The sequence below is a fragment of the Nomascus leucogenys genome, chromosome 9 (genome assembly GCF_006542625.1).
Source record: "Nomascus leucogenys isolate Asia chromosome 9, Asia_NLE_v1, whole genome shotgun sequence".
Lineage (NCBI taxonomy): Eukaryota > Metazoa > Chordata > Mammalia > Primates > Hylobatidae > Nomascus > Nomascus leucogenys.
Genome location: NC_044389.1, coordinates 34,635,977 through 34,660,503, shown reverse-complemented (window position 1 = coordinate 34,660,503; position 24,527 = coordinate 34,635,977). Strand labels below are relative to the sequence as shown.

The following is a 24,527-nucleotide window of genomic DNA, read 5'->3' as shown; positions in this document are numbered from 1 at the left end:
AGCCTCCTGAGACTGGGACTACAGGTGTCTGGCTAATTTTTTGTATTTTGTAGAGATGGAGTTGCCTAGGCTGGTCTCAAACTCCTGGACTCAAACGGTCCTCCCACCTTGTCCTCCCAAAAGTGCTGTGATTACAGGCATGAACCACCGCACCCAGCTCCCTTTTTTTTTCTCAGTTGCCAAAACAAGAGCATTTATTTGTCTTTCATGTTACATGCCCATTGTGGATAGAATGTATATTCTGCTGATGTTGGATACAGTCTTTATATATCTGTTAGGTCTAATTATTTTATTTTTTTGAGATGGAGTCTCTTTCGCTCAGGTTGGAGTGCAGTGACGCAATCTTGGCTCACTGCAACCTCCACATCCTGGGTTCAAGCGACTCTTGTGCCTCAGCCTCCCAAGCAGCTGGTGGCCCACACCCAGCTAATTTTTGTATTTTTAGTAGAGACAGGGTTTCACCATGTTGCCCAGGCTTTTCTTGAACTCCTGACCTCAAGTGATCTGCCCCCTTTGGTCTCCCAAAGTGCTGAGATTATAGGCATGAACCGCCATGTCCAGCCAGTCTAATTAGTTTATTTATTTATTTTTGAGACAGTTTCGCTTTTGTTGCCCAGGCTAGAGTGCAGTAGCCCGATCTTGGCTCACGGCAAAGTGCCTCCTCGGTTCAAGCGATCTTCCTGCTTCAGCTTCCTGAGTAGCTGGGATTACAGGCACGTGCCACCATGCCTGGCTAATTTTTGTATTTTTAGTAGAGATGGGATTTTGCCATGTTGGCCAGGCTGGTCTTGAGCTCCTGACCTCAGGTAATGCACCCGCCCTGGCCTCTCAAAGTGCTGAGATTACAGGTGTGAGCCACTGCGCCCAGCCGGTCAAATTAGTTTATAGTGTTACACAAATCCTCTATTTCCTTTTTGATCTTCTGTCTGTTTGTTCTATCTGTTATTGAAAAGTGGGGTATTGAAGTCTCCAAGTATGATTATAGAACACTTTCTCTTTTCAATTGTGTTAACTTTTGTTTCCTATATTTTAGGTCACTGTTGTTAGGTGCATATGTTTATAACTGTCATATGTCCTTGGTGGATTGAACCTTTTATCAATATATAATATCTGTCTTTGTTTTGTAACCTTTTTTGACTTAAAGTGTTATTTTATCTGATAATAATTTAGCCCCAGCTCTCTCTTTGTTACTCTTTGCATGGAATATCTTTTTTCATTTTTTCTTATAACGCTTTTGCTCTTTGTATCTAAAGTGAATCTTGTAGATAGATGATAGATTTGTGTTTTCCAGCCGGGCGCGGTGGCTCACGCTTGTAATCCCAGCACTTTGGGAGGCCGAGGCGGGCGGATCACGAGGTCAGGAGATCGAGACCACGGTGAAACCCCGTCTCTACTAAAAATACAAAAAATTAGCCGGGCGTGGTGGCGGGCGCCTGTAGTCCCAGCTACTCGGAGAGGCTGAGGCAGGAGAATGGCGTGAACCCGGGAGGTGGAGCTTGCAGTGAGCCGAGATTGCGCCACTGCACTCCAGCCTGGGCGACAGAGCAAGACTCCGTCTCAAAAAAAAAAAAAAAAAAAAAGATTTGTGTTTTCCAATTTGCCAATCTCTCTTTTTTAAAAAATTTTTATTTATTTATTTATTTTGAGATAGAGTTTCGCTATTATTGCCCAGGCTGCTGGAGTGCAGTGGCACAATCTTGGCTCACTGCAACCTCCACCTCCTGGGTTCAAGCGATTCTCCTGCCTCAGCCTCCCAAGTAGCCGGGATTACAGGTATGTGCCACCACACCTGGCTAATTTTGTATTTTTAGTAAAGACGGGGTTTCTCCATGTTGGTCAGGCCTGTCTTGAACTCCTGACCTCAGGTGATCCACCCGCCTCAGCCTCCCAAAGTCCTGGGATTACAGGTTTGAGCCACCATGCCCAGCCTATTTTTATTTTTATTATTTTTTTTAAATTTTTTTTGAGATGGAGTCTTGCTGTAATGCCCAGGCTGGAGTGCAGTGGCACGATCTGGGCTCACTGCAGGCACCACCTCCCGGGTTCATGCCATTCTCCTGCCTCAGCCTCCCGAGTAGCTGGGACTACAGGCTCACGCCACCACACCCAGCTAATTTTTTGTTTGTAGAGACGGGGTTTCACTGTGTTAGCCAGGATGGTTTCGATCTCCTGACCTCATGATCCGCCCGCCTCGGCCTCCCAAAGTGCTGGGATTACAGGCATGAGCCACCACGCCTGGCCTATTTTTTTAAATTTAATTTAATTTTACTTTTTTGAGATGAAGTTTCACTCTTGTTGCCCAGGCTGGAGTGCAGTGGCGCAGTCTCGGCTCACTGCAACCTGCACCTCCTGGGTTCAAGTGATTCTCCTGCCTCAGCCTCCAAGTAGCTGGGATTACAAGCACCCACCACCACGCCCCCTTATTTTTTTGTATTTTTAGTAGAGACAGAGTTTCACCATGTTCTCCAGGCTGGTTGTGAACTCCTGATCTCATATAATCCACCTACCTCGGCCTCCCAAAGTGCTGGGATTACAGGCGTGAGCCACCATGCCTGGCCAATCGATTCTCTTTTTAATTGGAAAGTTTAATTCAGTTACATTTAAAGTAATTACTGGTAAGGAAGGATTTACTTCTGCCATTTAGCTCTTTCTTTTCCATATGTTTTTTATGCTTTTTGTTCCTCTAATGCTGCCTTTTTATGTATTTAGTTGATTTTTTATAGAATTATAATCCTGTTTTGATTTTGTGTGTGTGTGTTACTTTCTTAGTGGATGCCTTAGGGATAATGATGTAATTAACATCTTAAATTTATAACAACCTAGTTTGAATAATGCCAGCTTAGTTTAAATAGTTCGCAAATACTCTGCTCCTACTCATCTTTCTCTCCTTTATATTTTTATTGTCACAGATTGTATCTATATAGTATGTGCCTATTAACAGAGGTTTGTAATGAATTTTTATGCATTTGTTTTTTAAATCATGTAAAAGGGAAAAACCCAAGAGTTACCAAAGTTACAATAACATTGGCTTTTATATTTACCTATGTAGTTATTTTTACTAGTGTTCTTTATTTCTTGTTATGGATTTGAGTTATTGTCTGGTGTCTTTTCATCTCAGCATTAAGAATTTCTTTTAGCACTTGTAGGGCAGAATGAACTTTCTCACTTTTTGTTTATCTGGAAATACAATTTCTCCTTCATTCTTGAAGGGTGGTTTTACTGGCTAGAGAATTCTTAGTTCACAGCTTTTTTCTTTTAGGACTTCACATATGTCACTGCATTGCCTTCTCATTTCCATGGTTTCTTATGGGCAATCAGCTGTTAACTTTTGTTTGATGAGTTAAACTCCCTTGCTTCTTTCATAGTTCTCTTTGGTTTTGACAATTTGACTCTGTGTCACAGTGTGGATTTCTTTGAGTTTATGCTGCTTAAAGTTTATTGAGCTTTGTGGAGGTATATACTTGTGTCTTTCATCAGATTGGGGAAGTTTCTGACCCTTGTTTCTTCAAATATTTTTTCTACACCCTTCTTTTTCTTCTTTCTGTGACTCCTATTATGCATATGTTGGTATGCTTGGTAGAGAAGAAAATAAACAGTATTGCCCAGGGAACAAAATGCCAGAGAACAAGAAATACAGAGGGCAGAAAAAAGTTTGAGAAAGAATTTTAGTGTTCTGAATATTAGTGGTCTTTAGAAATATGAGATTATAACTATGAAACAAGATCAGAGTGCTTGTAAAAAGGAATAATTAGAGAGTGAGAGTTCTTAGAAGTAAAAATATGATAGAAGAGTTGGAAGACAGAGTTGAGGAAATCACCTAGGAAGGAGAACAAAAAGAAAGGTGGAAAAATGGAGAGAAAAGACAAGAAAATTGGAGAATCAATTTAGGAGGCCCAAGTCTAATTAATAGGAGCAATAGAAAGAACAGAAAAGATGAAAAGGAGGAATTTATAGTAGATAGAAGAAAAAAATTTTACAGAAGTGAATGATGTGAATTACTGATGAAAAGAGCCAGCTGACTATGCAACAAGATGACTATGCAACAAGATGAATTAGGAGATATCTACAGCAGGCTTATCGCTTTGAAATTTCAGAATACCAAAGCAAAGAGATCATCCTAGAAGTTTTCATAGAGAAAAAAACAGGTCAGTAAAAAAGGTAAAGAATAAGAATGGCATAATTTTCTCAGTGCTAGTCCCAGAAACTAGAAATCATTGAAAACATTTTGAATGAATAATTTCTAACCTAGAATTTTAGTTTATTTTTTTGGGACAGGGTGTTGCACTGTCGCCCAGGCTGGGGTTCAGTGGTGCCATCACGGCTCACTGCAGCCTTGACCTCCCGGGCTCAAGTGATTCTTCCACCTCAGCCTCCGAAGTAGCTGGGACCACAGGCATGCACCACCACATTTGGCTGATTTTTTTTTTTTTTTTTTTTTGTAGAGACAGAGTTTTGCCATGTTGCCTGAGCTAGTTTTGAACTTCTGAACTCAAATGATCCTCCCGCCTCTATCTACCAAAGTGCTGGGATTGCAGACATGAACCACCGTGCCTGGCCCTAACCTAGAATTTTATACCTAACTAAATGAGGTGTGAAGATACAATAAAGACATTTCAAATACGCAGTTTTATAAAATTTACTTCTGGTTGGAGTTTGCGGGGGTCCGATAAATAGCACCCCTTTTGCTTTCCTGAATTTTCAACAAATTGGGTGAAACAAAGGAAGCATATGGAGACCACAATATAATTTTATTTTTATTTAGTTTTTATAATTTTATTTTTGATACGGTTCAATTTGGAGAAGGCAGCTTATACTTTCAACTGGTTTACTGATAACGAGTGCCAGAATTAGGCAGACTTAGCCCTCAGGAACTGGCAGAGCTGAACAACTGCAGGCCCTATGTGAGGCTTACACCTGTAAATGTTAGGGTGTGATGGAACAGAATGGGAAGGAGAGGGGACGAGGCTAAGTTTTGTCTGGATTATTTTCCCAAACTCACCGATGAAGTAAGTTACCTCTTCTCCTTAGGTAAGGAATGAATGAGGGGAGTGGAAAGAGGTCAGGAATGTTATGATAACGGGTATCCCTCTACACAGAATGAAATATCAAAAGTGGGGCATAATTATTTTCTTCAATGTCTTTCATGTTTTCTTCCTTTTTTTGAGACCGAGTCGCACACTGTTGCACAAGTTGGAGTGCAGTGGTGCAATCTCAGCTCACTGCAATCTCCACCTCCCAGGTTCAAGCGATTTTTGTGCCTCAGTCTCCCCAGTAGCTGGGATTACAGGTGTGTGCTACCACACCTGGCCAAATTTTTTTTGTATTTTAATAGAGATGAGATTTCGCCATGCCAGGCTGGTCTTGAACTCCTGGCCTCAGGTGATCTACCTGCCTTAGCCTCCCAAAGTGCTTGGATTACAGCTGTGAGCCACTGTGCCTGGCCTCATGTTTCCTTTCTTAGAAAGCTGCTGGAGGATATGTTCCACCAAAAACAAGGGAATAAATCATGGAAGAGGTAAAAAGAAGAGTCAACATGAGAGGGTGTATGGGAATTGGTAGGATGATAGTGAAAGGAAGTCTCAGTATAATGACAACTGTAGTGAAAGTGTAGTAATGACCAGAAAGCTCCCAAGAAGAGATATCCAAGGAGAGAACAGCAACAACAAAACCAAATTACTTGATGTGTTTGATCTTACTGAGAAGATATTTATAGTTCTGTCAATGAATTATGGATAGATATGTAGAAGAGCTTAAGAAAAATGAAGAAGTGATTAATTTCAGGTAAAACTGAAAAGTAAAAGGGAAATGTGATTAAGTATATATATTTCTTAAGTCAAAAGCTAGATCCAGTAATAGAGTGGCTTAAAAAACAAAGAGTTTTATTCCTGTCTCATATAATAGTTGCTGGGTAAGTGAGTGGTCAGGAAATCTAGATGAGTAGTTTGTTCCATGTGGTCATTCAGGGGCCCAAGTTACATTGATCCTGCTGTCTCACCAAAAGTATGGCCAAGGACTAGCTGAGTGGACGTGACCTGGGTTTGTTTGAAATGCAGAATATCAGAACCCACTCCCAATCTACTGAATCAGAATCGCATTTAGTTGTTTATTCCTATACACAAAAGTTTGAGACTCACTGGTCTGGATTAGAACATGATGGTTGGTTGACTGATTGAAGCTGGGCAGTTGAGAATTTTATTCAGTGAGAAGAGAAAGAGAGCATGAGGAAGTGAGAACTTTATCAGAAGGCCACACCAGACTGCAGAGAAGTTTGTGAAATGTAGACTAGTCATGTGCTCAGGAAAAAGGAGAAAGTTAATTTTTAGGGACATCTAGGAACCTCTGTGCTACAGTATAGTTGGCTTAACTGTGAATAATATTGGCATATCTTATTAAAATCATCCTAGGAGGATGGTGGTAGGGTGGGGAGGTACTTACGTTGCACAGTTATCTATGTTTTTACGGGGAATATTTGAGATAGCTAAATCCATACCTTTCATGTAGGAAGTTAGCAGATAATAGCTAAGGCCGGGCGCGGTAGCTCATGCCTGTAATCCCGGCACTTGGGTAGGCCAAGGCAGCAGGATCACTTGAGCCCAGGAGTTCGAGACAGCCTGGGCAACATGGTAAGACCCTGTCTCCATAAAAATTTTTTTTTTAAATTGCCAGGTGTGGTCGTGTGTGCCTGTGAGGCTGAGGTGGGAGGCTCGCTTGAGCCCAGGGGGTCAAGGCTGCAGTGAGCCATGATTGCAAGCCCCTGCACTCCAGCGTGGGTGACAGAGTGAGGTACTGTATCAAAAAAAAAAAAAAAAGCTAAAACAAAACAAGAAGTATTATCTTAAGCATGTTATTTAGAAATATGGAGATGAATAAAAATAATTGAAAGTAGGTAGTTGCTTCTGAGGAGAGAAATTGGGAGTTGGCAAGAGAGTACTGTTTTTCAACCATGTAAATGTATTTGTTTTGTTAAAAACAAATTAGAGGCCTGGCGTGGTAATCCCAGCACTTTGGGAGGCCGAGGTGGCGGAACATGAGGTCAGGACCATCCTGGCCAACATGGTAAAACCCTGTATCTACTAAAAATACAAAAATTAGCTGGGCGTGATAGTACACACCTGTAGTCCCAGCTACTTAGGAGGCTGAGGCAGGAGATTTGCTTGAACCCGAGAAGCGGAGGTTGCAGTGAGCTGAGACTGCACTCCAGCCTGGCAGCAGAGTGGGATTGTGTCTCAAAAAAAAAAAAAAAAGATGAGAAAAGACAGTCTCTACTGTTCAGATAGGAAGTAAAAACATAAATAGGTTTAAGTGCTAAGTGCTGTGAGAAAAGTAAAAAGAGTTCATTAAGAAGAGGCATATTTATCTGAGCCCATCCTGGGTAGGAGGGTGGAGGAGTAGGTTATGGAAAGCTTTCTGAAAGAGAGACATTTCCTAGTTATATTGTAGACAACATAAAGTATGATGCAATTAAACATCTTTTGGATTTCATGTATTTTTAAAGTGTGAACAATTGAAAATAATTCAGATTACTTTAAAAAAATCCATTTAACGCATTTATTGGGTGCCTACTTTGTATTAGGCACTGTGGTATGCCCAGAAGATGTAATGATAAGCAAAATCAGAAATGATTTCTTACCTCATGGACTTGAGAATCTAATGGGGAGACTGACATGAATCAGATTGTTCATGGTAAGACTGTACAGAAGTCCCTTCATTTCTGCTTTCAGGATCACTTCTTACAGCCATGGTTCATTAAGTGTGGCCCCCCAGTCCAGCCACATCAGCTGGGAAGATTGCCTTAGCTCAGGAATTCGAAGCTGTAGTGAGTTAGAATGGCATCACTGCACCCCAGCCTGGGTGACATAGGGAGACCCTGGCTCTGAAAAAAAAAAAGTACTTTTTCTTGATAATTATTAAGATATAGTTGGTTATTTAAGGTTAGAATTTCATTTAATACCCATTTACCACATTCTAAAAATGTAACCAAGAACTAGAGGTTAGTTCTGATAATATTTTTTTCCATGATTTGAGGTTATTTGAATTCTATTATTTTTATTTGTTTCAACCAAATAAAGTGTGCAGGGGAAGCAGTGAGCCTTCATTTGTTTTCTTTTTTTTTTTTTTTTTTTTGGAGACGGAGTCTCGCTCTGTCACCCAGGTTGGAGTGCAGTGGCGCGATCTCGGCTCACTGCAAGCTCCGCCTCCCGGGTTCACGCCATTCTCCTGCCTCAGCCTCTCCGAGTAGCTGGGACTACAGGCGCCTGCCACCACGCCCGGCTAATTTTTTTGTATTTTTAGTAGAGACGGAGTTTCACCGTGGTCTCGATCTCCTGACCTCGTGATCCGCCCGCCTCGGCCTCCCAAAGTGCTGGGATTACAAGCGTGAGCCACCGCGCCCGGCCTGTTTTCTTTTTTTGAGACAAGTTCTGGCTCTGTCACCCAGCCTGGAGTGCAGTGGTGCTATCTCAGCTCACTGCAACCTCTGCCTCCCGGGCTCAAGCCATCCTCCTACCTCAGCCTCCCAAGTAGCTGAAACTACAGGCACATACCACCACACCTGGCTAATTTATGTATTTTTTGTAGAGACAGGGTTTTACCATGTTGCCCAGGCTGGCCTCGAACTTGCGAGCTCAAGCAATCAGCCTACCTCAGCCTCCTATACAGCTGAGATTACAGGTGTCAGTCACTGTGCCCAGCTGAGCCTTATCTTCAAAATACTCTCTCCTCAGAGAGAACTTCATTTCTAGGAATTATAGCTTTTTGGGGAAAATTTTGTACTCTTGAAAGCTTCAAAGAAAAAACTGAAAATAGCAATTTTGTGATAAAATTTTTGAGGCAGTAAGACATTGGCTACTCTTACAAGAAAAGATGTGGGGGCAGTTATCGTTAATTATAACTTAATTGTACTTTTACAAATAAAGAGTGTAATTGGATTGTTTGTAACTCAAAGGATAAATGCTTGAGGGGATGGATACCCCATTCTCTGTGATGCACTTGTTTTACATTGCATGCCTGTACTGGAACATCTCTTGTACCCCATAAATATATACACCTACTATGTACCCTTAAAAAGTAAAAAATAAAGATGAGGAAGATGGGAAAATACAGTCTTTTTCATAACACATATTCCTATTAGCAATTTTTTTTTTTTTTTTTTGAGATGGAGTCTCACTCTGTCACCCAGGCTGGAGTGCAATGGCGTGGTCTCGGCTCACTGCAACCTCCTATTAGTAATTTAAATGTATTTTTAGTTATATGAGAAATTACTCAAAGTGGCTGATGCAGTGGCTCATGCCTGTAGTCCTAGCAGTTTGGGAAGCCGAGGCAGGAGGATCGCTTAAGCTTAGGACTTTGAAACCAGCCTGGGTAACACGGTGAAATCCTGTCTCTACAAAAAAATACAAAAATTGGCTTGGCATGGTGGCACACACCTGTAGTCCCAGCTAGTTGGGTAGCTGAGATGGGAGGATTGCTTGAGCCTGGGGAGGTCAAGGCTGCAGTGAACCATAATTGTGCCACTTTACCCCCCAACCTGAACGACAGAGCAAGACCATGTCTCAAGAAAGAAGAAAAAAAAAAAAAGATTACTCAAATTGAAAACCTGTCAATTTTCTGAGCCTGGGACTCTCCAGGTACATTGATCTATATTAGGTACTTTGATTTTTTTTCTTTTTTTAATCTTTGTAGCGTTTGTTTATGTATACAAACTTGATTTATGGAGTATTTTTTGAGTGGATGAATAAATTGTCTAAAATGTTTTACAAGCAAAATTGTGGCTCAGCATTGTTATTTCAAATCTTTATTGTTTATGGCTTTTGTCAGATGACATCTACAAAATTATTAAAGAATCGTTATAGCAGACTAGCATTAAAAATTTAAAGATATTTTGGTTACTAGACAAGGTAAAACTAATCTTTTAGAAATATAACTCATTTTAATTTTTGAAATAGAGCTCATTTTAGTTTTTAAAATGAGGAACCTGCAGCAGTTCTCACAAGAATTTAGAAATAGTCATATGTTTTGACAACTTTTCTGACAGTTATGTAAAACACCTTATCAAGAATAATAAAAGCAAAATGTATTAAACAAATTCATATGTATAAAAATTAGGAGCAAAAGCATTCTTTTGCAGTTGTAAGTTTCTATAGCTTTTACTGGAAAATGTTAGTCAAAATATTAATGGTGAAAATGTAGTGTAGTTTAAAATTTTTTTTAATTAAAAAATTTCTTAAAATACTTTGCTAGACTCCAACTGACACTGTATCTGGTATGGTTTTGACTTTAATTTTCATTATAATAATTTAGAAAGAAGAACCTAATACATGTTTAAAGTAAAAGACAATATTACTCTGGAAAAGCAAGGCAGAGAATGTAGAGGACTGCACTATAAAGAAGAATTATTGGCCAAGTGTGGTGGCTCATTCCTGTAATCCCAGTGTTTTGGGAGACTGAGGTGGGAGGGTCACTTGAGGCTGTGAGTTTGAGACAAGCCTGGGCAACATAGTGAGACTTTGTCTCTACAACAAAAAAAAGTTAGCCAGGTATGGTGGTGTGTGCCTATGTTCTTAGCTGCTTGGGAGGCTGAGGCAGGAGGATCATTTGAGCCCAGGAGTTCCAGGCTGCAGTGAACGATTATTAAAGAGTGAACTCTTTATTTTAGGTAAGATTTTTTTGTTTATGTGATGTAAAGTTATATGATAGAGATGTTTACCTAAATTCGTAATTTAGTAAATCAACCAAGTAAAATCAAAGATGGTACATTTTAATTGTATGCAGTTTGCTTATGCAGGCAGAAGGACTCTGATTTTTATTCATATTATTAATCTTTGTTTAGAAACGGATCTGAATTTAAGGTGTATAGGGCAAAGTGAATAGTAAAAAACATCCTGATTTTTTAATAAAATCACTGTTTTTTTTTTGAGACAGGGTCTCACTCTGTTGCCCAGATTGGAATGCAGGGCTGCAATCTTGGCTCACTGCAACCTCTGCCTCCTGGTCTCAAGCGATCCACCCGCCTCAGCCTCCTGAGTAGCTGGGACTACAGGCGCATGCCACAGTGGCCGGCTAATTTTTGTTTTCTTTGTAAAGATGGGGTTTCACCATGTTGTCCAGGCTGGTCTTGAACTCCTGGACTCAAACAGTCAGCCAACCTCGGGCTCCCAAAATGCTGGGATTACAGGTATGAGCCATGTGCCCGGCGTTGACATTATTATTAGTATTATTATTATTATTTTTTTTTTTTCGAGATGGAGTCTTGCTCTGTCACCCAGGCTGGAGTGCTGTGGCGTGATCTCAGCTCACTGCAACTTCCGCTTCCCGGGTTCAAGCAATTCTCCTGCCTCAGTCTCTTAAGTAGGTAGGATTTTACAGGCGCCTGCCACCGTACCCGGCTAATTTTTGTATTTTTAGTAGAGACGAGGTTCCACCATGTTGGCCAGGCTGGTCTCGAACTCCTGACCTTGTGATCTGTCCACCTCGGCCTCCCAAAGTGCTGGGATTACAGGCGTGAGCCACCATGCCTGGCTGACATTATTTTTTAGAACACTTTCAGGTTCACAGCAAAATTGAGCAGAAAGTACAAAGTTGCCATGTATACCCTGCATCCACACATGCATAGCCTCCGCCACTTTCAACATCTGGCACCAGAGTAGCATGTTTATTACAGTGGATGAACCTACATTGGCCTGCATTGATACCTGATCACCCAGTGTCCATAGTTTACTTTAGGGTTCATTCTTGGTAATGTGCATTTTGTATCATTATACAAATGTATAGTGACAGATATTCACTATTATAGTGTCATAGAGATTATTACTATTACTTTTTTTTTTTTTTAAATCTTAAGTTCCTTTTTGTTGTTGTTTTTGAGACAGTGTCTTACTCTGTGGCCCAGGCTGGAGTGCAGTGGTGCAATCTTGGCTCACTGCAACCTCTGCATTCTGGGTCCTGGTTCAAGCAATTCTCCCGCCTCAGCCTCCCGAGTAGCTGGGATTACAGGCACGCGCCACCATGCCCAGCTAATTTTTGTGTTTTTAGTAGAGGCAGGGTTTTACCATGTTGGTCAGGCTGGTCTTGAACTCCTGACCTCGTGATCCACCCGCCTTGGCCTCCCAAAGTGTTGGGATTACAGGCATGAGCCACTGCACCCGGCCCCTGTTGGTTTTTAAAGTATACTTCGGCGAATTCATTTGAACCCACTTTTACTTCAAGGTGGAGAAAGTCTATTGTTTTCCCATATTTAGAGAGTCAAGTTTGAGGTAAGTTCGAGGTAGGCTAGAGGTACAAATAGATGCTAATTGGTGGTAAAGTCTTGTGGGCAAGATTTTACCATTTAGGATTCCATAAACTGATTCATTTGTAGCACATAAAGATTGAGATTCTCCATCTTTGAGATGGAGTTTCGTTCCTTCTTGTTGCCTAGGCTGGAGTACAATGGCGCGATCTCGGCTCACTGCAACCTCTGCCTCCCGGGTTCACGTGATTCTCCTGTCTCAGCCCCTGAGTAACTGGGATTACAGGCGCATGCCACCATGCCCGGCTAATTTTTGTATTTTTAGTAGAGACGGGGTTTTATCATATTGGTCAGGCTGGTCTTGAACTCCTGACCTCAAGTGATCAGCCAACCTCGGCCTCCTGAAGTGCTGGGATTACAGGCATGAGCCACCACACCTAGCCAAGATTGGAATTCTTGTGTTTTCTTTATTCTGTTTCCTTTCATGTTAATTGTGATATATTCAATTGCAAGTTTTAGTTTTCTATTGAAAATGTTAAAGAAATATGAAACAACCTTTACTTCTAAAATCATTTATTTTGGTGCTGTTTTACCACAATTACATGAGAATTCCCTTGATGAGCATTTGGCTATTTACCTAGTGCGCTGTAACTCCTTCTCATATAGTTTTCTGAGTTTTGTCTTTTTTTTTTTAACGATTTCTTCAGTTTTTAGAACAAGTTTAAAAAATTGTTTTTAAATATCTAACCATAAAAAAATTGTTTTTGCATTTTAAATAACAGATTTTTCTCTTTTTTTTAACCCAATAGTTTGCTTGCCTAACTGGATTTGAAGCAATTTAAACTACTGGAGATCTGCCATTTTATAATATCACAATTGGAAAGAAACAGATTTTCAAATAATGGAAGAGTCTAAAACCTTAAAAAGTGAAAATCATGAACCAAAGAAGAATGTTATTTGTGAAGAAAGCAAAGCAGTTCAAGTTATAAGTAATCAAACATTGAAAACTAGAAATGATAAATCCATAAAAGAAATTGGGAACAGCTCTCCAAATAGGAATAGTAGTAAAAAAAATAAGCAAAATGATATTTGTATAGAAAAAACAGAAGTTAAATCATGTAAAGTAAATGCTGCCAACCTTCCAGGTCCTAAAGATTTGGGGTTAGTCCTTCGAGATCAAAGTCATTGCAAAGCAAAAAAATTTCCTAATTCACCGGTGAAAGCTGAAAAGGCAGCCATTTCACAGGCAAAATTAGAAAAGGCAACCAGTTTACAGGCAAAAGCAGAAAAATCACCAAAGTCACCTAATTCAGTGAAAGCAGAAAAAGCATCCAGTTATCAGATGAAGTCAGAAAAGGTACCGAGTTCACCAGCAGAAGCAGAAAAGGGGCCCAGTTTACTGTTGAAAGACATGAGACAGAAGACAGAATTACAACAGATTGGAAAAAAAATTCCAACCTCCTTTACTTCTGTGGACAAAGTGAATATTGAAGCTGTAGAGGGAGAAAAATATGCTCTGCAAAACTCACCACGATCTCAGAAGCAACAAACATGTACAGATAATACTGGTGATTCCGATGATAGTGCTTCAGGAATTGAAGACGTATCGGACGATTTAAGTAAGTCATTTTTTGGAGGGATTTTTGTATATTAATGTTCTTTAGATTATCCCTAGTTTAACCATTTTAATACAAAAAGTCATGTTTATACATAATTGTTTAGCACTTTTGTTCTCGTATGAAAACATCTGTATTAATAATACTTGATTTAATGGTTTCTTACTAGATTGATCCTTGGTGAAGCTAAAAAAAGCATTTTCATTTATTATGGTAGGTACAAAGACTGTGCAAATAAAAATTCAGTGTCTTCTTTAGTTGGTACACACGTGCTTGTACACATACATACTCTGTTTAAATGGTCTTGATATTGTATTGCTCATTCATTCACCAAATATGTATGTATTGAGTTCTTCTTATATATATATCAAGCATTTGTTTACAATGGAAAACCAAAAAAAAAAAAAAACCATAGCCCTAAACTTCAAGGAAGCTTCCAGTCTGATAGGAGGGGGATACAGATAAACAATGATTTTCAGCACCAAAAACGTAATTGAAGTTGAGAGAACACATGATGAAATAGTGAGATTTAGACTTTGGGCAGACAAAATAGGTGATATAAATTGTGAGATTGAGTATTACTGAGACTTAATATGGCTGGAGCAAAAAGTTGAGGTTGAGAATGGCAAAAGATGCAGCTGAAAGGGAACACAGGAATATCAGGGCCTTCTAAGCCATGCCAGAAAGTTTGGACTTTATCCTGAGTATTTTGAGAAGCCATTGAAGAGTTTTTATTTTTATTTTATTTTATTTTTTTCTGAGACAGTGTCTTGCTCTGTTGCCCAGGCTGGAGTGCAGTGGTGCGATCTTGGCTCACTGCAACCTCCGCCTCCTGGGTTCAAGCAATTCTGTCTCAGCCTCCTGAGTAGCTGGGACTATAGGCACCTGCCACCATGCCCGGCTAACTTTTTTATTTTCAGTAGAGATGGGATTTCACCATATTGGCCAGGCTGTTCTCGAACTCCTGACCTTTTGATCCGCCTGCCTCGGCCTCCCAAAATGCTGGGATTACAGGCATGGAAGAGTTTATTTTTTTTTATTTTTTTGAGACGGAGTCTCGCTCTGTCGCCCAGGGTGGAGTGCAGTGGTGCGATCTCGGCTCACTGCAAGCTCTGCCTCCCGGGTTCACGCCATTCTCCTGCCTCTGCCTCTCCAAGTAGCTGGGACTACAGGCGCCCACCACCACGCCCGGCTAACTTTTTGTATTTTTAGTAGAGACAGGGTTTCACCGTGGTCTTGATCTCCTGACCTCGCGATCCGCCTGCCTCGGCCTCCCAAAGTGCTGGGATTACAAGCGTGAGCCACCGTGCGCGGCCTTTGGAAGAGTTTTAAGTAAAGTAATGCTGTGATCAGATTTTTAAAAAAAATCCTTTTGAGTATAATGCAGGAAATTCTTTGATAGGAACAGGACTGGAAGCAGAGATTGGTTAGGACACTTAGAGTTTGCTTGAGAACTGTTGTAAAATTCATTTTGTTGTGGGATCCTGATTTTAGTTTTAATTGTTTAGAAATATTGTCTATGTCTTTTGAGTAACTTTAATCCTGATTTTGTTTAAATTAAATGATTTCTTTTATAATCTTTTTTTCCTAGTGTTTTCATGGCTGGAAGAATACAGCGTTATCTTGATGTAGAAATAAAAAGAACCTATTTCTGAATCATTATTTGCCACACTTTGAGAAACACTGGTAAAGAATTCAGAAATAGCTTGTTTTTATTTCTTGTGGTACACAGATGATGGTATATTGACAGACTTAAAAGAATTTTAATAGAGTTGACTTTATGTGTCTCAGTCTCATAATTGTATATTAAGGCTGAGGACAAGGCCAAATTTAAAAACTAAGTCAGTTTAGAGACAGAATCAAGTAAGTGATAATACTAGTAATGTTTAGATATGGGAAAAATGTAAACATCATGGTACTTGAATGATTCAGGAAATAGTGGTGGTTGTTTTTTGTTTTGGTTTTGTTTTGTTTTTGAGATGGGGTTTTGCTCTGTCACCCTGGCTGGAGTGCAGTGGTGTGATCTTGGCTCCACTGCAACTTCTGCCTCCCGTGTTCAAGCAATTCTCCTGCATCAGCTGGGACTACAGGTGTGCACCACCATGCATGGCTAATTCTGTATTTTTAGTAGAGACTGGGTTTCACTATGTTGGCTAAGCTGGTCTTGAACTCTTGGCCTCAAGTGATACCCCCCCACCTTGACCTCCCAAAGTGCTGGGATTACAGGCATGAGCCACTACACCCAGCCAGGAAATAGTGGTGTTTAAGGTCACTTAGTTGGCCAGGCGCAGTGGCTCATGCCTGTAATCCCAGCACTTTGGGACGCCGAGGTGCATGGATCACCTGAGGTCAGGAGGTCAAGACCAGCCTTGCCAAGATGGTGAAATCCCATCTCTACTAAAAATACAAAAATCAGCCAGGTGTGGTGGCACATGCCTGTAATCTCAGCTACTTGGGAGGCTGAGGCAGGAGAATTGCCTGAACCAAGGAGATGGAGGTTGCAGTGAGCAAGGATCGCGCCACTGCACTCCAGCCTGGATGACAGAGTGAGACTCTGTCTCAAAAAAAAAAAAAAAAAAAAAAAAAAAAGATCACTTAGTTAAGGGTCTTGTTATCTGAATTGGTGAAAAGCTTGATTTAAAGATTATTTATTTTTTGAGACAGTTTGACTCTGTCGTCCAGGGTGGAGTGCAGTGGTGTGATCTCGGCTCACTGCAACCTCTGCCTCTGAGTTCAAGTGATTCTTCTACCTCAGCCTCCCAAGTAGCTGGGACTGCAGGCGCCTGCCACCACACCCAGCTAATTTTTGTGTTTGTAGTGGAGATGGGGTTTTGCCATGTTGGCCAGGCTGATCTCAGACTGCTGACCTCAGGTGATCCGCCTGCCTCAGCCTCCCAAAGTGCTGGGATTACAGGCATGAGCCACTGCCCTGGCCAAAGATTATTTTCTTTTAAAGCCAACAAAATAATTGAGATGACATAGAGAGATAGTTAAGAATATGGGCTCTGGAGTGAAATTGCATGGGTTTTGAATTCCAGCTTCTTAGTAACTTTGTAACCTTCAATAAACTGCTTATCACTGAAAAATATATTTTCTCATTTTTAAAAAAGTGGAGATGCTGCTGCCTATGTTATAAAGATTATGTGAAATAATCCAGTAGAGGGTTTCATGTAGTACCAGACACAGTGGGCATGCAATGGCAATGATTATCACTTATTATATTACTCCAATTAAATGCAGTTTTTACTTTTTTTACTTGTTAACATGGAGAATGAGTTGAACTAGTTTCAGGAAGCTAGCTTAAGGAAGCTAGTGGACCAAGTAGAGGTTCTTTTGGGAAACTTGGTTTAACAAATTAATAAAAATGATTTGTAGTATACAGTCATTTTTTGTAAGTAAGTGCTTCTCATGTTTTAAAGAATTCTCTTTAAATTCATGTATAATATGATATGTATAATATTTGCCTTGAAGTCATGTTTATATGTAATTGTTTAGCACTTCTTTTTTTCCCCATATGAAAACATCCAAATTAATAATATTTGAATTAATGATTTCTTATTAGATTGATTCTCGGTGAAATAAATACAGTAAAACCCTTACATCTAGATCATTATCTTTTTTTTTGGAGACAGAGTCTTGCTCTTTTGCCCTGACTGGAGTGCAGTGGTATGCTCTTGGCTCACTGCAACCTCCATCTCCTGGGTTCAAGTGATTCTCCTGCCTCAGCCTCCTGAGTAGCTGGGATTACAGGCGCATGCCACCACACCTGGCTAATTTTTGTATTTTTAGTAGAAATGGGGTTACACCATGTTGATCAGGCTGGTCTCGAACTCCTGACCTTGTGATCCACCCGCCTTGGCCTCCCAAAGTGCTGGGATTACAGGTGTGAGCCACTGCGCCCAGCCGTCTTTTTTTTTTTGAAACAGAGTCGCTCTGTCGCCCAGGCTGGAGTGCAGTGGCACGATCACAGCTCACTGTAACTTCCACCTCCGGGCTTAAGTGATTCTTGTCCTTCAGCCTCCCGAGTAGCTGGGACTACAGGCATGTACCACCACACTGGGCTAATTTTTGTATTTTTAGTAAAGACGGGGTTTCACCATGTTAGCCAGGCTGGTCTCGAACTCCTGACCTCAAGCCATCTGCCTGCCTCGGCCTCCCAAAGTGCTGGGATTATAGGCATGAGCTACCATACATGGCTAGATCATTATCTATTTGGACTTGATAGGTTATATAGAAATTTGATTGATCTCAGTCTTCTCCATTAGGCCTAACTTTAGCTCCCACCTGGCGCATCATTTTTCTTTTTGTCATTTATTCATTCATTCAATAAAATTTCGTCTTTTGGTGTCCACTACATGCCAGGCAGTGAACTAGTCATTAGGAATATAGAAGTGATGGAACCGATAATTCCACCCTTACGGAGTTAATATTCTAGTGGGATGAAACAGATAACACACAATAAATAAGAAAAATAGGTAGTAAGTTGTCCGGGCACAGTGGCTCACACCTATAATCCCAGCACTTTGGGAGGCCGAGGCAGGCGGATCACCTGAGGTCAGGAGTTCAAGAATAGCCTGGCTAACATGGTGAAACCCCGTTTCTACTAAAAATACAAAAAATTAGCCAGGCATGGTGGCGTGTGCCTGTAACACCAGCTACTCAGGAGGCTGAGGCAGAAGAATTGCCTGGAGGTTGCAGTGAGCTGAGATTGCGCCATTGCACCCCAGCTTGGGCAACAAGAGCGAAACTCCATCTCAAAAAAAAAAAGAAAAAAGTATATATATAGAGTAAGTTAAGTAAGGTGGTTTTAAATCCTTTGAGAAAAATGAAATAGGAACGATATAGGGAATGATGCTACTATTGGTATTGGTGGAGTTAAAGTGTCAATGAGAAAGTGACAGTAGAGCAAATACTTGAAGGAAAGAGGTGAATGAGCCAGATGAATATTTGAGGAGAAAGTATTCTTGATCTGGGTTTCTCAAACTTTAATATGTATATGAATTGTTTGGGATTCATATTAAAATGCAGAGTCTTGGGCCTCATTTCCAGTGTGTTTTGATTCAGAAAGCCTAGGATAAGGCCTGATAAATTGGATTTCTAATAAGCTCCCAAGTGATGCTGATGCTGCTGGTCAAGATAATGCTTTCAAGCAGCATGCACCAACTCATCTTACTTTCACTTACATCACCCTTCATTGTGTTTTCAGTATAGTAAGCAGAATGATCCTGTTAAAATGAGGCAGATCACATTACTAGTATTTACAGCGTTTCAGTGGCTTCCCATCCATCAGAGTAAAAGCTAGTGTTCTTACAGTGGCTGTAGAGCCTTACACGATCTGTGACACTCCCCTATTTCTCTGCCTTGCCCTCATTTGTTTACTTCTCACCCTTTCTCTCTGCTCCATCCGCATGGTTTTCTTGAATTTCCTCAACTGAGAAGATAGATATCCATATGAGGAACTTTGCATTTGCTTTTTCCTCTGCGTCAAACACTCATTCCCCAAATGTCCATATAGCTAGCTCTCTTAAACTTCCTTTGCCTTCTTTTTTTTTTTTTTTGTTTGAGATAGGGTCTCACTCTGATGCCCAGGCTGGAGTGCAGTGGCGCGATCTCAGCTCACTTCAACCTCCGCCTCCCGGGTTCAAGCAATTCTCCTGCCTCAGCCTCCCAGGTAGCTGGGATTTATATGTCATAAAATTCATCCTTTTAAAGTATATACTTCTGTCTTGCTGTTGGGTCAGTTTTTCTATTTAAAAAATCTAAGTATTCAAGGCTGGGTGCAGTGGCTTGCGCCTGTAATCCCAGCACTTTGGGAGGCCAAGGCGAGCAGATCACCTGTGGTCAGGGGTTCGAAACTAGCTTGGCCAACATGGCGAAACCCCGTCTCTACTAAAAATACAAAATTAGCTGGGCATAGGTGGCGCATGGCTGTAATCCCAGCTTCTTGGGAGGCTGAGGCGGAAGAATCGCTTGAACCTGGGAGGCAGAGGTTGCAGTGAGCTGAGATTGCGCCACTGCACTCCAGTCTGGACAACAAGAGCGAAACTCCGTCTCAAAAAAAAAAAAAGGAATATTTTACTAAAAATCTAAGTATTAATTATTCAGTAGTTTTTATTATATTCACAAAGTTGTGCTGCCGTCACTATCTAATTCTGAACATTTTCATCACTCCACAAAGAAACTCCATACCCATTAGCAGTCACTATTCATTACCCCTTCCTCCTCCCCATGAATATACTTTCTTTCTCTTTAGATGTGCCTATTTTATATAAATGAAATAATACAATATGTGGCCTGTTGTGCCTGCCTTATTTGGCTTAGCATATTTTTTTCAAAGTTAATTCATGTTATGGCATGTATTAGTATGTCATTCCCTTTTATTGCCAAATAGTGTTCCATTATATGGTTATATTACATTTTGTTTGTCCATTCATCAGTTGATGGATATTTGGATTGTTTCTATCTTTTGATTATTCTGAATAATGCTGTTCTGAACATTTGTGTAAAAGTTTTTGTGTGGATGTATGTTTTCATTTTTTCTGTATATATATTTAAAAAAGGAATTGCTAGTTGTATGCTAACTCTATAAATTTTTTTGTGATAAATATATATAAGATTTACCATCTTAACCATTTTAAAGTATACAATTCAGTGGCACTAAGTACATTCACAGTGTTGCACAGTCATAACTACTGTCTAATTTCATCATCCTAGAAGGAAACCTCATGCCCATTAAGAGTTACTCCCCATTCCCCACTTTCCCCAGCCTCTGGCAACTACTAATACACTTTCTATTTCTATGTATTTGCCTATTCTAAATATTTCATAGAAATGAAATCATACAATATGTGGTCTTCTGTGTCTGGCTTTCATTTAATGTCATGTTTTTAAGGTTTATCCATGTTGTAACGTGTATCAGTACCTCATTCCTTTTTATGGCTGTTGTTATGGACTAGATTATGTCCCCTCCCAAATTCATATTTTGAGGCCCTAACCTCCAACGTAATTGTATTTGGATACAGGGCTTTTAGGTGGTAATTTTTTTTTTCTTTTTACAACTTAGAAAAAAAACTTTATATTTTCTTTCTCTTTCTCTTTTTTTTTTTTTTTTTTTTAAATTATACTTTAGGTTTTAGGGTACATGTGCACAATGTGCAGGTTTGTTACATATGTATCCATGTGCCATGTTGATTTCCTGCACCCATTAACTCGTCATTTAGCATTAGTTATATCTCCTAATGCTGTCCCTCCCCCCTCCCCCAACCCCACAACAGTCCCCGGAGTGTGATGTTCCCCTTCCTGTGTCCATGAGTTCTCATTGTTCAATTCCCACCTGTGAGTGAGAACATACAGTGTTTGGTTTTTTGTCCTAGCGATAGTTTACTGAGAATGATGTTTTCCAGTTTCATCCATGTCCCTACAAAGGACATGAACTCATAATTTTTTATGGCTGCATAGTATTCCATGGTGTATATGTGCCACATTTTCTTAATTCAGTCCATCGTTGTTGGACATTTGGGTTGGTTCCAACTCTTTGCTATTGTGAATAGTGCTGCAATAAACATACGTGTGCATGTGTCTTTATAGCAGCATGATTTATAGTCCTTTGGGTATATACCCAGTAATGGGATGGCTGGGTCAAATGGTATTTCTAGTTGTAGATCCCTGAGGAATCGCCACACTGACTTCCACAATGGTTGAACTAGTTTACAGTCCCTTAGGTGGTAATTAAGGTTAAATGGGGTCATAATGGTGAGGTCCTAATCTGGCCTTATAAAAAAGGAGAAGAGAAAACCTCTCTCCTATAAGGAAAGGCCATGTGAACACACAGCAAGAAGGTGGCTGTTTGCAACCCAGGAGAGAGCCCTCACCAGACAGTGACCCTGCCAACACCTTGACCTTTGACTTTCCAGTCTCCCGAACTGTGAGAAAATAAATTTCTGTTGTTTAAGCCACCCAGTCTGTAGTATTTTGTTGTGGCAGCCTGAGCTGACTATGACACCTGAATAATATTCCATTGTATACATATGCCTCATTTTGTTTATCCATTCATCAGAAATGGGTTTTTGGATTGTTTCCACCTTTGGCTATTGTGAATATTCTGTGAACATTCATGTACAAGTTTTTGTGTGGATACAGGTTTTCAATTCTTGTTTTGTGAGAGTATTAACATGTAATGAACTATTGTTTTTGGAACACAATTTAGGATGTTCTGCCTGATATTATTTTGTTTTATATGTTGATTCCAGAAAATTAAATAATTTCATATATTTCTGACTTTTAAAGAAAGGCAGCTTTCTCTAATTCTTTATGTTAGCAGAAACGATACTTTCACAAGATTTGCTGATGTTGGTTACCTTGTCACACAAGGCCAGTTATACATATGGAAAAGAGAAGAAGGTTACATTATTATATTGTCTTCTTACTATCCTTTTTCATGAAAAGTAGAAATAATACTAGGATTTCATCTTTTCTTTTACATTTCCATAATAAAATGGTTACTAAAAAACTAAATCATTTTTCCAAATATTAGGACGTAAGTGCAAGTTGCTTATAGTGCATCAATGTTCCTCCAACTGTAATTTAAGAAACACTTACGTAACCTAGCCATACTTCTCATGTTTGAGTCCTTTTTATAACATCCTTATCTGAGTTTGCCTTCCTAGTCTAGAAACTCCTGTGCTCTTATGGTAGGAAATGCACCATCTCCAGAGGCATACCATTTCTTTGTTCAGAAAATTAGTGCTATCAAAAGGTAGGCTTGACTGTCAGGGTTCCTCTAGATGCCATGCAATTGGCTTTTGAGGACAGAATGGAGAGATTTGTTGATGATCTATGAGCATTTCTTTTTCAAAATACTTGTAGATACATCCAGATTCATTTATTTATTCAACATGATACAGAGCATTAGCTCGGATCTAGGCATTGTATTAAAATCTGAAGGTAAAAGTAAGACCCCGGTCATTAGCATCAAGAAATCCATCATCTAATATAGGAGACAGATAAATGAATACAAATTCCATTACTCGGTAAATGTGAGATAATAGAGGGTAATAGAACAAGAGAATGTCAGACTGGCTTATGGAAACAAGTGGTGCTTAAGCTGAATTTTGAAGGACAGGTAAATATTAATTTAATGGGAGAGTATCAGTGGAGGAGGGAGTAGCATATGTAAAGACATTGAGACTTGAAGCAGCTTTGGTGATTAATTCTAGCACATTTAATATGAAGCGAAAAGTGTCGTGACAAGATCTGAGGTTAGAGTTACAGGTAAGTTAGCTAGATTTTTTTCTTTAGGTTTTGTCTTAAATGATACCTCCTCAGAGAAGCCTTCTCTGGCTCCCATATCTAGAGTTGGTCTCCCTCTTAGTTCCTTGCTTTTTTCCTTTGTAACATTTATTACAACTTGGAATTATTCTGTTTACTGCCTTCATGAGGTCAAGGGACTGTGCGTAATATGCTAGGGAGTTAAAACTTTATTCTGGGCCGGGTGCGGTGGCTCACGCTTGTAATCCCAGCACTTTGGGAGGCCGAGGCGGGCGGATCACGAGGTCAGGAGATCGAGACCACGGTGAAACCCTGTCTCTACTAAAAATACAAAAAAATTAGCCGGGCGTGGTGGCGGGCGCCTGTAGTCCCAGCTACTCGGAGAGGCTGAGGCAGGAGAATGGCGTGAACCCAGGAGGCGGAGCTTGCAGTGAGCCGAGATTGCGCCACTGCACTCCAGCCTGGGCGACAGAGCGAGACTCTGTCTCAAAAAAAAAAAAAAAAAAAAAAAAAAATTTATTCTGAACTCTACAAAAGCCATTTATGTGTTTTAAGCAAGAGAATAAGGTGATTTGGTTTATATTTTAAAAATCGCGCTGGTGGGAGAACCTACTGTAGGTTAGATACATACTGCTAGATGCTGCAGATGCAAAGGTGAAAACATCGTCTATGCCTCAGAGAGATTACAATCTAGTTAGGAGGCAGAGAAGCAAAGGAAAATCATTGATGTAGTGGAGATATCCAGGAGTTCTGTGGAAGGAAAGAAGAAGGAGCCTTGTGTGGGTTTGTGGTCTGGAGTATACATATGTTGTTTTAATTGCTAGTGAATTTAGTTCAGTGACTAATCTTCTTTGAGTGGGACTCCAAACAGTTTTTTTTTATCAGATTGACTTCAGAGATTCTACAAGATGATTATGTTATATTAGCTTTGTATAGTTAGCTTTGTGTAATGTAAGTCTCAGTTATGTATCTCTTGATGGATAGGTTGGAAGAACAAGCTAGTCATTTGACCCATAAAGGTTTTTCTTTGTGACTTTTGATACCATGTCTATCTCTTACCTATATTTTATATATGCATACCAACTTGTATACTTTCCTAAGGAAAATATAAGGAAATAATATTTTTCTGTGTATAACTTTAATGTCTGTTTTCCATTAAAAAATTTAAAAATTTACCAGTTCTGATGATAACTGAGTGATTGCTTTCTTTTCTAGGTAAAATGAAGAATGATGAATCTAATAAAGAAAATTCTTCAGAGATGGACTATTTAGAAAATGCCACTGTGATAGATGAATCTACATTGACACCTGAGCAGAGGCTGGGGTTGAAACAAGCAGAAGAACGCTTAGAAAGAGATCACATCTTTCGACTTGAAAAAGTATACTATGTTGTTTTAGTTATTTGGGGGGAAATGTGT

General features: G+C 39.9%; 1 protein-coding gene across 6 annotated transcripts in view; it reads left to right on the top strand.

Moving 5' to 3' along the window:
- TUT4 (terminal uridylyl transferase 4) overlaps positions 1 to 24,527 on the top strand; it is a 133,234-nt gene that overhangs the window by 14,194 nt on the left and 94,513 nt on the right. For all 6 annotated transcript variants that reach the window (XM_030818813.1, XM_030818810.1, XM_030818809.1 and 3 more), the window contains exons 2-3: positions 13,036 to 13,845; positions 24,325 to 24,488. In XM_030818813.1, coding sequence (XP_030674673.1) covers positions 13,128 to 13,845; positions 24,325 to 24,488 — 882 coding nt within the window. In that variant the 5' untranslated portion in view covers positions 13,036 to 13,127. The remainder of the gene's footprint in view (positions 1 to 13,035; positions 13,846 to 24,324; positions 24,489 to 24,527) is intronic.